Source organism: Pyxicephalus adspersus, chromosome 4, assembly GCF_032062135.1.
Source record: "Pyxicephalus adspersus chromosome 4, UCB_Pads_2.0, whole genome shotgun sequence".
NCBI classification, from domain to species: domain Eukaryota; kingdom Metazoa; phylum Chordata; class Amphibia; order Anura; family Pyxicephalidae; genus Pyxicephalus; species Pyxicephalus adspersus.
In genome coordinates, this window is record NC_092861.1 from 30,419,285 (window position 1) to 30,431,746 (window position 12,462).

At 39.9% G+C, this 12,462-nt stretch overlaps 1 protein-coding gene across 2 annotated transcripts in view; it reads right to left on the reverse strand.

The window, feature by feature from the left end:
* The window catches only part of RASA2 (RAS p21 protein activator 2), a 70,277-nt gene extending 62,236 nt beyond the window's left edge, over positions 1-8,041 (reverse strand). For both annotated transcript variants that reach the window (XR_011920254.1, XM_072407672.1), the window contains exon 1: positions 7,886-8,041. Coding sequence is in view for 1 of the 2 variants with exons in the window: in XM_072407672.1 (XP_072263773.1) it covers positions 7,886-7,979 (94 nt within the window). In the remaining variant the exon portion in view is untranslated. The remainder of the gene's footprint in view (positions 1-7,885) is intronic.
* Positions 8,042-12,462: the final 4,421 nt, after the last annotated feature.

Consider the following 12,462-nt stretch of genomic DNA (forward strand, 5'->3'; position numbering starts at 1 on the left):
AAATCTTAAATCTTAGATCTAAAGATTCTAAAAGATGAACTGCAATATTTTCTCTTTTCACATCTATTACAATACAAATCCTGTCCATCATCTTATAACATATAGAAAGCCTTTGCCAGGCATCCAGTTTGCCTCTTCTTTTGTTTTGTTTTTTACCTTAACCATATTTGTCAAATTAAAAAAAAAATAAAAAAAAAAATAAATAAAATTTACAAAAGGTTACAATTTGTTGACCTAATAGGACATTTAAAAGAAATTAAGAAAACAAAGGCACACAAGCACAGGGCTGTGTAATATGTTGCTGCTTTTATAAATAAACACTCAAGCTAATTGGACAATTATTTTAAATAGTGCTAACTTTTGAAAACCTATTGGGATTGCTTAAAAATAGGATCAGGTAAAAATTAAAAATACCCTCTCCATCTCCTGGGGTAGCTTGAAGTGGAAGTAAAATTCCACTTTTAACATGGGCGATTTAGGCAGATGAATGTTGCTGAAAGGGACAGGCCATGTCCCATGACAGTAACTGCTCTTACCTTAACCTGATCGTTGCCCAGCTGTCAAAGTTTGTTCAGCTGCAAATGTGCAGCTCAGCGTTGGATGCCAGGGAATCCTGCCAATCCCGGCTTCCCTTGTGAGTGCTGGGAATGAACTGCGCAGGCGTTACATCATCCTGGTATGGCAAATTAAAATGGCCAAAAAAAGACTTTAGGAAGCAAAGAAGAAGGAAGATGGAGGCGATCTGCGATGGAATGGAAATAGACAACTAATTGTGCATTTAGTTCCACAAAAAAAATGCTCTGCACACAAACCGTCTGTACATTTAATTGCAACATTTGTTAGTTTGCTCAAGCTCATCTGAAGTTGCCTTACTATACCAGAGCATTCCAAGATTTATCCAGCAAGCACTCCATAAACCAATAAATCTGTGAGCTAAGTGTTGCCATTATCACTTTGTCTTCTGTGGCTTTAGAACAGAACCAGCCCATATCATTGCACATGTGCAGTAATCTCAGCTTGCTTCCACAACTTGGTGAATGAAAACATGTAAAAAGGAAGTAGAGAGAGGACTAACAGGGAGCACTGCAGTCACCTCCCTTTTGTTTGAAAAATGCCTAAATTTAAGTGCACATTAGTTTAAATTAATTCCAAAACCAAAGATGATGTATTGTGTCTTGGCAATCATTAGATGTGGTGTTTGCATTTTTTTTAATGCACCTAATGAACTTTGTAATGGCTGGTCTTGTACCTCTCTTTACTTGTCCTGGTAACCACTGTTTATAAAACAGAAAGTGAAGGGAAATCCAACAATTTGGGTTTCATCACAGCAAGTTAATGTACAATCTTCCAATAGGATGTCTTTTTCTTTGATACCTTTCAGAGAGTAAAGTTTTGTTAACTTTGGAGAGATTTTCGCTCATTTGGACAGCTTGGGAGTAGTTGGGTAATCCAAGCATAGTGCTTATTAGTAACAGAAAATGAGGATACAAACAAGCTACACAATGAGTAGAAGTGTGTGAGTCATGATAGATTGACAGAACTGTAAATACTCAGTTCAGTCCTAATGTAATTTCAGAATTATGAGCTGTTTGAACTATAAAATTTGTACAAGAAGACTCACAAAGAGACTGCCATTCCCTGACCTCTGCTGCATACTAGCCACCCTCAGGGCAGAAAAAAGCTAACCCAGGAATTCAAAAGACAATGAAATCAAAAGCATGTTACTTCAGGACAGCTAGCAACCTCAAACAGCGACAAACTGTTTTAGCTTGCAGCAGTCTTTGCATTGGGCATGCATGCTTTATCTGTAATAGAGAACCCATTAAGCATGGGAGTTGGACAGTCTTACTCTCAGAAGTGGTATTAGTTCTAGGACAGGCACGTTACAACACAATGCACTGCAGGGCTCTAGTGTTCCCCAGAATAAGCAACATTTCTAGGAGAGAAACAATGGCAACCTCTGGTGCTGGATGGGAACTTTGGATGTGACAAGTCCAGCTGTTCTAACAGATTCATGTGCAAGGCTTGCAACCCCAAAACAAAACCTGAACACAGCACACATACCCACAGTCTAGATCAGGGGTGTCAAACGCAAATACACAGTGTGGGCCAAACTTGAAATTTATTAAAAAAATTGAGAAAGTTTACTACTTCATCCATAACTAACAAAAACAAACCCTTCTACACACACTTTAGGGCTGAAAAGGCAAATTTCTATCTATCTGTGCAGGCTGTGTGTTGTTCATCCTCTCACATCACAAGTTTGTCTGACACTAAATATTACACTACGCAGTCTCCAATGGATTGAAACAAACACAATGCCCCTGGTAGTCAGGCACCATGTGATCATTGCCTAAGCTTTGTGTCACATGATGGGTGTACAGGAATAATGTCTATGTATTGAAAATGATGATGTGAGGTGGTAACGAAGGCGGGCCAGATGTAGTTCATTTAAAAAAAAAAAGGGACCTCGTGAGCCACATTTGGCCCGCGGGCCAGAGTTTGACACTCCTGGTCTAGACAATCAGTTGTGGAACTATAGGGAGCAGCATGGGACATTTCCTAGGAGAATAGTTCTACCTATAGTCAGAACACTGAACCTTACCCCTTTGCAGTGATGGTCTAAAATAATATTTACAGTTCCCTGTGCACAGGGTAAGTGTGCAGTCACTTGAATTTTTACGGTGTCAAAACTGAGGAACACAAAGCATGGACGTTTATGCTGTAGATATATATTTATAGATATTTATTATTTGTCAAAATTCTGTTTTCAGTTAATGATTACAAGTGTTTTTTCTGTATGATTTATCAAGTAGGTTTAGCTGTATTTTGGGTAATATCACAGGATTAGTGTTCTATTTCACCTGCTTGTAAATATTTTCGACACGGGTATACTTAAATTCACTTCTGTGTTTGTCCTTCTACAATGATAACAGCTCAGTACTGTACCTTGCTGCTTTGAATGTCTTTATCCTCTCTAAAATTTCTTTCAGGTTCAACGTCATCACACTTTGGCCACTGATAAAGCAACCGTGCATACATTCTGGAACTGACCCACCTCAAGATCTTACTGATGCTGGGAATGGGTCAGGAATATGAAAGGGGGTGAATACTTTTTATAGGCACTGTAAGTTACACCAAAACATACCTTTGGATACAGTTTTACATTTGAAAGATTCCTTAAGCACAACACATCTACATTTATATTTATTTAGTTTTATAGACATACAATTTTTGTTCTCAAAGTAAAACTTACCACCTAACAAAGGTCTCCCAAAGCACTTGAAGCTATCTAAAGAGTCAACATGGAAGGATTTAGCCGCTTTGAGACAAATTCTGTCTGAAACTTCAAAAATTGGGCAAGGCAACACATGCCGAATTGAGTGTTCCCAGTTTCTGTAGCCATAGGAAGCCAGTAACCCTTATTCTGTCCGCTTTCCACCCCTAATACTTTGTTCCAACTTTCTAATTCCCACCCTCTTAGTATGTCCAACTTTTTCTTATCGTCTTGTATTATGCTTTAGCCATCCAGTGCCCCTGTATTGTGATCCAACCTTTCAGTTATCCCCCAAAAACAACTGGGTGGTTAATAAAAAGTGCCCAGGGGGAACATTACATTTTTTTATATTTACCCAATAAAAAAATGTTTAATATTATAGTCATGAAAATTCATAAAAAAAATAATTAAAATCCCAACACCTTTAATACACATAACAAGCTACACACAAGTTTGGTAAAAAGAATTCAGGTGATATGCAATATCCCTGTTATTTACAGAAGAGGTCATGCTTCTCCTGATAACAAGTACATTCCTCAACTGATACCAGAAAGGCATGACTATACTTTTAAGTTTACAATACAGGACTGCACTATGTGTTTATACATGGAAAGCACAACTACAAAGATTGTATTTATTGTTAGAATTCTAACACTCGTGAGGACAAAAATTCTTGTATGTACCGCAAACAACTGTAAAAACCACAAGCTTTGGCTAATACACAGATCAATGAGGTGATCATGTGACTTAAGCAAAAAGCGATCTGCTAGAAGTCGGTAGCTATTTAGGACCTTGTACGCAGCACCAATGAAAACATTCTATTTATCCTTGTATTCAAGAAGGAATTTAGAAAATTATTGGCCTAAAACAGCGTCATTATTAGTCACATCATAAGACAATACATAGTATACTGGGAAAATTGCTAGGAATATAACAATCGGTGCATTACAAATCCCAGAAGCCAAGATGGTAATTCGCCTTCGCCCAAACAGAAAGAAAAATAACGAGGGCACGTCTACATTTTATTAACATACTTTCACTTATTTTTATTTAATTTTCTTAAGGTTCTAATCTGAATAAAACAAATTTCAACATTATTTCACAGAACAAACTATTTATTATCTGTCCCAGGAAGGCTCACTATACATGCCGCATGACTATCACAAACAACACCATCCTAACAGAACGTACAGACATCCCAACATATTTCCAACTGCACTGAACACATGGAGGTGTAATAGAAAAGTGTATACAAGGCATGAAGATTTCAGATATTCATAAACCATAACAGGCAGTGTGCTGCTACTTGTCAACACACAAATTGTGTACACATGAATGAACGCACATTGATACAAATCCGCTCACACACCCTCTCTGGCGGTCCAAGGACACCCGAATGCTACTACACTTGCTTCATATATGTGGAATTAATAAATCCCTTTTCTTCTTGATTGCCAACATGCATAAGTATCAACTTTATTTCTCACGTCTCACCTTCACGCTCATGCATACACCTATGAACAATGTCAGTCTTCAACCCTGAGGAAGCCAAAACGCATTGGCATAGTGAGACAAAGTTCTTTGAACATTGTTACGGTGACATATTTGTATCAGTATATTGCAAGCATGGGTAAATTTTATATAGTACAAGATATTCAACTGAAAAAGAATTTGTTTTTTCAGCAAAACATGTTTGTTGCCACATAAAAGCCCTTCCTCCTGTCCTTTTTTCTTGATACTACTAATGTATAAGGCTGGGCAACCTAAAATATACTAACCTCCTGGGTACATATTATATTTACCTGCTCACACACTTCATTGTGGCTAGTGATCCAATACGGATACAAAGTCTCTGATCTTAAGTCAGCTCTTACACACAGCCTACTCATAAACCATTTTACAGTCAACTCTATAAAAATAAAAATGAAGTAAAGCAATAATGCAATTTTTATTACGAGGATTGCCTGGATGACGAGACTGAAGTCGACGAGGAATAAGAGGGTCAATACATAATATACAGACCCGTCCTCAGATAGCATTTTCATGCTACAAATACCGTGCACTTTTACAGTACAGACCGCCATGACGCACACTTGTGTTTACATATAATGTGCCAAAGCAGAGATCTACAAACTGATGATGAAGGCAATTACTAAAATTTTATGAAGCCTATTAAAGAGTACCTAAGCTCAGAATTTTCACTTTAAATATACAACCCTTTTATGTACCAGAATTTTTACTTAAGTGCAACATACTTTTTAAAAAAAAAAAAAAATGAATGGGAGCATATGTCACGCATCCTGGGTGCTCCTTCTGCGCATACTCGAGTACCTCGGGCACGCACAGAAGAAGCCCTTTCGTCAAAAGGGGGGGTAAAAAGCCGATCTCACGCATGCTAAGTACGATCAGCAAGTTTTTTCCACCCATCTACATCACCCGATCTTGCGCCTGGGTTGGTGACGTAGTAAGAAGAATCCAAAAGAGGAGAAGATGGCAGAGCCTGGAGCACCATCCCGAAGACAGATACCAGGACGACATGGGACCCGATGGAAGAGACCTCAACCGCACTGGGTGGTTGAAGGTAGGTGTGCTTTTTTTTTTTGTTTTGGCCCCTATTGAGTTTACTTCCTCTTTAATAGCAATAAGGTTTTACAAATGACAAACTACAATGATTGGTTACCTTCGCTCAGAAGTTATTGACCGATAAAGCACCACAGAGCCCATGCATGACCCCTTCACATGTAAAGATTGTTATACAAAGAAATGGATAACATTTAAAACATACACCTGGAAAAAATGGTTAAACCCTTTATTTTAAAAGAAGGGAAGGATTACAACTATCACTATCTGAGGCTCTGTTACTAAGATTTCCCTCACTGACCATCGTGGTAACAACGATTTCCCCAGACAGGAAGACAAGGAAAGTCTACAAAAGGGACATGGCGACAATAAAACAGATTGAGGTTCTAGCCTCCCCTTATGATTACTGGATGAAAAGCATTTTTATTACTGTCTGTAACAATAAAACGTAATATAAGAAAAACAGCAATAAAAAGAGGTTTTCTTTCCTGTTCACTACAATCAAGTAACATTTGTCTGAGTGCTCGTTTAGTGATCTGGGATTAATCACAGCCATTTATGATGGTGGGCATCCATACTCTGCTGATAGTTTGTCAATGAGAGGTAGAATCTGACTACAATGCTGGCAAATAACCACCGCTGACAGTGTTATATGAAGACAAAACCTTCTTTCGTTTTTTAAAAAGTTGGGGGGTATTAGAGCTCCTGTCAAGTTTTACCAACCACTCACTCTCAGTAGTTCTTCCCTGTCACTGAAAGTGCGGGAAACTGAAAATGATATATTATCCAGAGCAGAAAAAGAAAGGAAATCTTCCATTTGTTCTGGTGACAAGATAGGAAGTTGGGTGCCCATGACAGGAAGCGTAGGGAAATCTCCCCAATGGAGCAAAGGGTTTCCTAACCACTATATAGATTTAATATGCATGGACCTGGGTCCCCTGTATAAAGTGATGCATGACATCTACAAAACTAGTGATCTGCTTATATATAGGATGATTGTTTAGAAGGCCATTGGGAAGGTTTAGGAGATATGTGATAGATTGGATATTCATAGAATAGCAAAGTTGGTGGCGCAAAGCTGTGAAAGGGTATAAATGCCGGGCAGTAACAACACATACACATGTAGAGCCGAAGCAACACATACATGCCCAACAGTGCATATATACACACACACACACATGCACACAGAGCCAGGACAACTTATAAATGCTCATCAGTGACAAGGCACACATGTAGAACTAGGTAAACACATACATGCCCAACAATAAATATATTAACACGTAGAGACGGGGCAACACATACATGGCCATCAGTGACAACGCACACATGCAGAACTTGGAAAACACATACATACCCAACAATGCATATAATAACACATAGAGATGGGACAACACACACATGTAGAACCGACACACACATACATGGCCATCAGTGACAACGCACACATGTAGAACGGACATACATGGCCATCAGTGACAACGCATACACACAAAATAGTAAAAACATATACATGCCCGTGCGTGGTAACACATACATGTAAAGCTAGGACAACACACACATGCCCGTGCGGTGGTAACACATATGTGTAAAGCTAGGATAACACACACATGCCTGTGCAGTGGCAACACATACATGAAGCACTTCCAGGACATTAATATGCCAGGCTGCCCAGTCTGATCTCAGGCAGGTCTGTTTCTTTACTCCACAACATATTATTCTGATACATGGAAATGAACACTTTTTGAGGCTGAATGTCCCCATACAACTATACAGCACAATACAACACAAACTATTGATAGGACAGAATGGGGGACTGCTGTATACTTGCTCAGTCCTGAACATAGGACATATCATGGACTGCTACTCACTGCCTGTCCCTAGAAATCAGAGGACAATTGGCCTCATGCCAGTCACATTAGTACACAAGCAGCAGGACAGTCCACAACTTCATTAGCTGAGGATTCCCATTGCAGCCCTGTATATAGGTGGGAGATGATGCTGAGATGAGGACAAAAAACAGATACTCACATATCTTTACTCTCAGGCTCTGCAAGACCCGCACAGGGGCCTCAGGCGGATCCCCGGCCTCTCCCTTGCCTCCTGCCCGCTGCTCCCCTGCCATCTCTGGCGGCAGCGGCAGACACTCTGCCCGTGCTCTTCCGCCAACCGAACTACTTTAAAGCAGCGTATTTAGACAAGAGATGTAACCCGCCGCGGAATGATACGCAGGACAGCCGAGACTCCTCGCGACACAGTGATACGTCTGTACAGGGGGCGGGGCCTTGGTTTGTAAAGTTAGTCGCCGGTCCAGTCCCTTGGACTGTGTGGTGGTGAGAGTAGAGCTGTGTGCTACATACCGGCCATAGCAACCGATGTGCAGTGCTGTTGTCAGGGCCACCCCTCAACCAACCTTTAGTGAAGAGGGACTGTGTGACTGAAGTAGTCATTATACAATAGCCAACAACTCCTAGTTCCAAGCATGTCTATATATACACTATATATATACATAGTGACCAGCTCTTTGCCAATAAGAGTGAATCTTTTTTTTTATATGTGAATCTGGAGAACTTGGCTGTGTAGACTTTTGCCCACTGGGCCTGTACCATACCATGTCGGGTGGGTAGTCATGAGTGAAGAGTATTTCTTTTCAGACATTGAATGACATGGGACTTATGGGGCTTTTTTTTTTTATAAAACAGGGAATCAGTTACTGCCATTGAAACACATGAACCTGGAAGATTCCCACTAGGGAATGTTTAAGGGAATTTCAGACTCCCTAATTTATAAATTAGTAAAGCTGGCCATGTTCTGTTTGATAAACAATCAATGTCTACGGCTTACCTGTACTACCATCATGCAGAATAGCTGACAATCCTCTGGGAGCACTCACTAACAAATGGGAGCAATCCCCTGGTGTTTCCAATAGCAACCAAAGCCATCAATTGTTGGGGTGCAATACAATCTGAATGGCAATCTAACAAAGAACTTGCATTCCCTTCCTAGCATCTAATCCAGTGTTTCTCAACTAAGAGTCCTCCAGAGGAAATGTAGCTCTCAGTTTAACAGATACAAATTATTTTTTTGGCTAGCTTTAAGGGTGATATTCTTCCCACTGGCCAGCACACTACGGTAATATACTGTGGGTTGTGGATATAGTAAATATAGAAAGGGGTTCCCCGAAGACCTGAAAATTATTTCCAGGGGTTTCTCCGTGTTATAAAAGTCAGGTAATAGCTCTAATCTATTAAAAATATAATGTAGAATATGGTCACCTTAAAGTGCAACTTTAGTTCCATTTTGAATATTTGTGATTAGGCAGAGTATGTGCAGAAATGGACAAGCGATGTCGCCTCTACCGCAAGCTTTTATACCTGCTCGATAGCTCTTTCCATCTGTCAAAATACCCGGCACATCCTGGCTTCCTCTGTGGGTGCCAGGACTGAATGAACTCTCTTGTGACCGCGTGACAATCACCCGCCCAACCATTCAGAAAGGCTTAAAATCGGAATGAGGAAGAGAGAAGATGGCAGCGCCTGGTTTATTTGCAAATTAAAGAGAAACTAAACCCAAAGGTGCCTAAAACAAAAAAAATCCACTTACCTTCAATCCCACAGGGCAGTCTGATCCATCCAAGGTCTCTTCCATTGGCACCCCTGTCGTCCTGGCATCTGTCCGCGAGCCAGCGCTCCGGGCGCCACTATCTTCTCTTCTTCTTCCAGGTTCTTCTTCCAACGTCACCCGACCCAGGTGCGAGATCTGGTGACGTAGGATGTAAAAAAAAAACTTGCCGATCGCCCTGCACATGGGTGAGATTAGCACATTTTTTTTTCCCACAAAAAGGCTCCTTCTGCACATGGCCGAGATGCTCGGGCATGTGCAGAAGGAGCACCCAAGAGCCTCCTGGGATGCGTGATGTAGGTATCCCGGGAGGCTTTTTGCTCCCATTCATTCTAGGTCGCCTAGGCGTTTGAGAATTAAGGGAGCGGCGCTGCACTCTTTTTTTTTTTTAAATAAAAAGGTGTTGCACTTAAAAAAAAACAAAAAAAAAATGGAATTTTTACTTACCAATAAAAGGGTTGTCTACCCTTTTATGTAAAGTGAAATTTCCGAGTTTAGGTACGCATTTTAGGCTGTACATTAAAACCTGAAATGAAACTTTTCCAGCACCAATTTTTTATATGGTTGTGTGACCAAATAAAAAGTGTCAAAAGGAAGCTGATGGCGAAAGATATAAAAATATATGTCACAACTTTGTCAGTTAGAAACAACCAGTACTTACCATGTCCACCAATTATGGCAGTGACATGGCATACTTTGCATTATAAACTTTGTTTAGCTTAAATGTATCCTTAGTATGGGAAGTTGCGAATTGCCCCCCAGGCCAATGATTTCCAGTCCTTCCTGATATGTACCATTAGTTATGGATAAAGAATATTTATTGTAAGGGCTGAGTCACACTTTTGCAATAATATGAGTGCTATTCAAAATATGTATTAACACACACTGTATCCATGGGTGCCCCAACCACTATTGTGCCCTGTAGGGATGCATTAGCAGTACTGTAGTCACGACTTTTCCCTCAGGAGTTTGACAAATTAAACTATTGGGGTGGTGGGTATGGGTAGCATAGGCATTTAATGCACCAAAACTTTATCTAATTTTCCTTTTTCTTTTACTTTTACAGCGGTAGTTGGCATGCAAGAAAGCAGACCTACAGTGATTACATCAGTACTGCTCTGCATCAATTCACTGTAAATGTAGAGCTAAACCATAATACCCAGCGCTCATTATCTTGGTACTGGAGGGGAGGATAGCTGTGAATTTTAGGTGTTACAATTTTTTTTACAAGCTAGGCATACATTAAGAATAAATAGTTATAGATAGTTATGTCAATGCACACATGTAGAACCCGGACAACACATACATGGCCATCAGTGACAACGCATTGGATGTAATAAACTGTGTATTTATTATTTAGGCAATGTATTGGTGTTACATGATATAAACTGTGTATTTATTATTTAAGCAATGTATGGGTGTTACATGAAGGCATTAAAGGAGCAGCAATGCGTCTTTTGCAGGGCTATGGTCCCAGGTTCGAATCTCAGGTAGGACACTATTTGTATTCCTCCCCCCTGTGTTTGCATGGGTTTCCTCTGGCCACTCCGCTTTCCTTCCAAAACCATACAATTAAGTTAATTGGCTTCCCCCCAAATTGACATGGGACTTCGTTGATGATACATAACTATGGTATGGTTGTGAGACACTTAGTGATATGACTATGGACTTGCAGGTGTTCTATAAATATAAGATACTAAATAGGAACTGTTGCTCTGTTTAAATAACATCGCATTCTAGGTGTGGCACGTAGCTTATTTAGGGCAAGCTACTAAGGCAGTGGCTGGGGTGGAGGGTAGGAGCTACATATATACCAAATACAGCTGGACACCTCTTACTGGCAAAGCAATGGTGTCGGTAATCCCGAGAATTCTATTTTCAGGTATATGCATCATAAAAGTGACTAAAACACACTTGTCATGAGATATATCTAGGCTGCCATTGCTGGCCTATTTCTAAAATTGATTCCCACCTTCAATAAATATGATTCATAGACCCAAAAGAAGCATATAGCAAGAGCAAGGTAAAGTCATAGAAATGTAGTAAGATATTTTCTCTCTTCTAATTATAGGGCAGTGACTTATATAGAACCCCTTTCTGGTTTCAATTGCTACCCAAGTTCTGACAGGCAGTGAGGTTGCAGTCACCCTTTTCGTTAAATTCATAAACCAAGCCCACGGTTGAGCGACCACATGTAGCATCTTACCCATGCCCACCCATATGAAATGAAAGGGTCAGGGAGTGAGCAATTTAGAATCGCTCACTGTAAAAAGTTCAAACGCTGGGGCAATGAGAACCAGTGCAGTGATGGGGGCAGCTGGTGATGGCAGCAAATTGCCGGTGACCTGGAGATGTATGGGAATACCAGTTCCCCTTACTGGTCTGCACAAACCCTTGGTCTTCCACAACAGCTAGTTCTAGCCAACTCACTCGATGTATACAGTAAAATTAAAACTTTACAGTATCTGAATGTCTTTAGGGCTTGAGCAAGTAATGATCATGTTTTGTAAGGTTTTTATTTTATTTTTTTACCTTCAAGTGCAGGGTTTGGGTTCTAGGTTTTTTTTTTAACATGATGCACATTTTTTCTTCAATTTACTATGTATGGAATATTTCAGACTGTCTAAATTTCTTTGAAAAACATAAATGTTTGCAATGCCTATGGGCAACTATTTATAACAGTACACATAATATAATAGCATTTGCATCAAAGTTATTCACAGTCATTTGAGAATTATTCACCAATAAAATTACTACAGCATTTAATTTACTGGCAAACTATAATTCACAAATGTTTTCTATTACAAGTTTTGTATATGAGAATGAGATCAGCTGAAACCACCAAAGATGCTATATGGAATTATGTTGTCTGCTTGTACTAACTCAGAGCCACTCACTGTCCTGATTAATATTACTAAAACCCCCTTACAATCCTATTTGCTCATGGGTAGACATACCCCTGCCCATCATGTCCTGTGGCCTGGTAA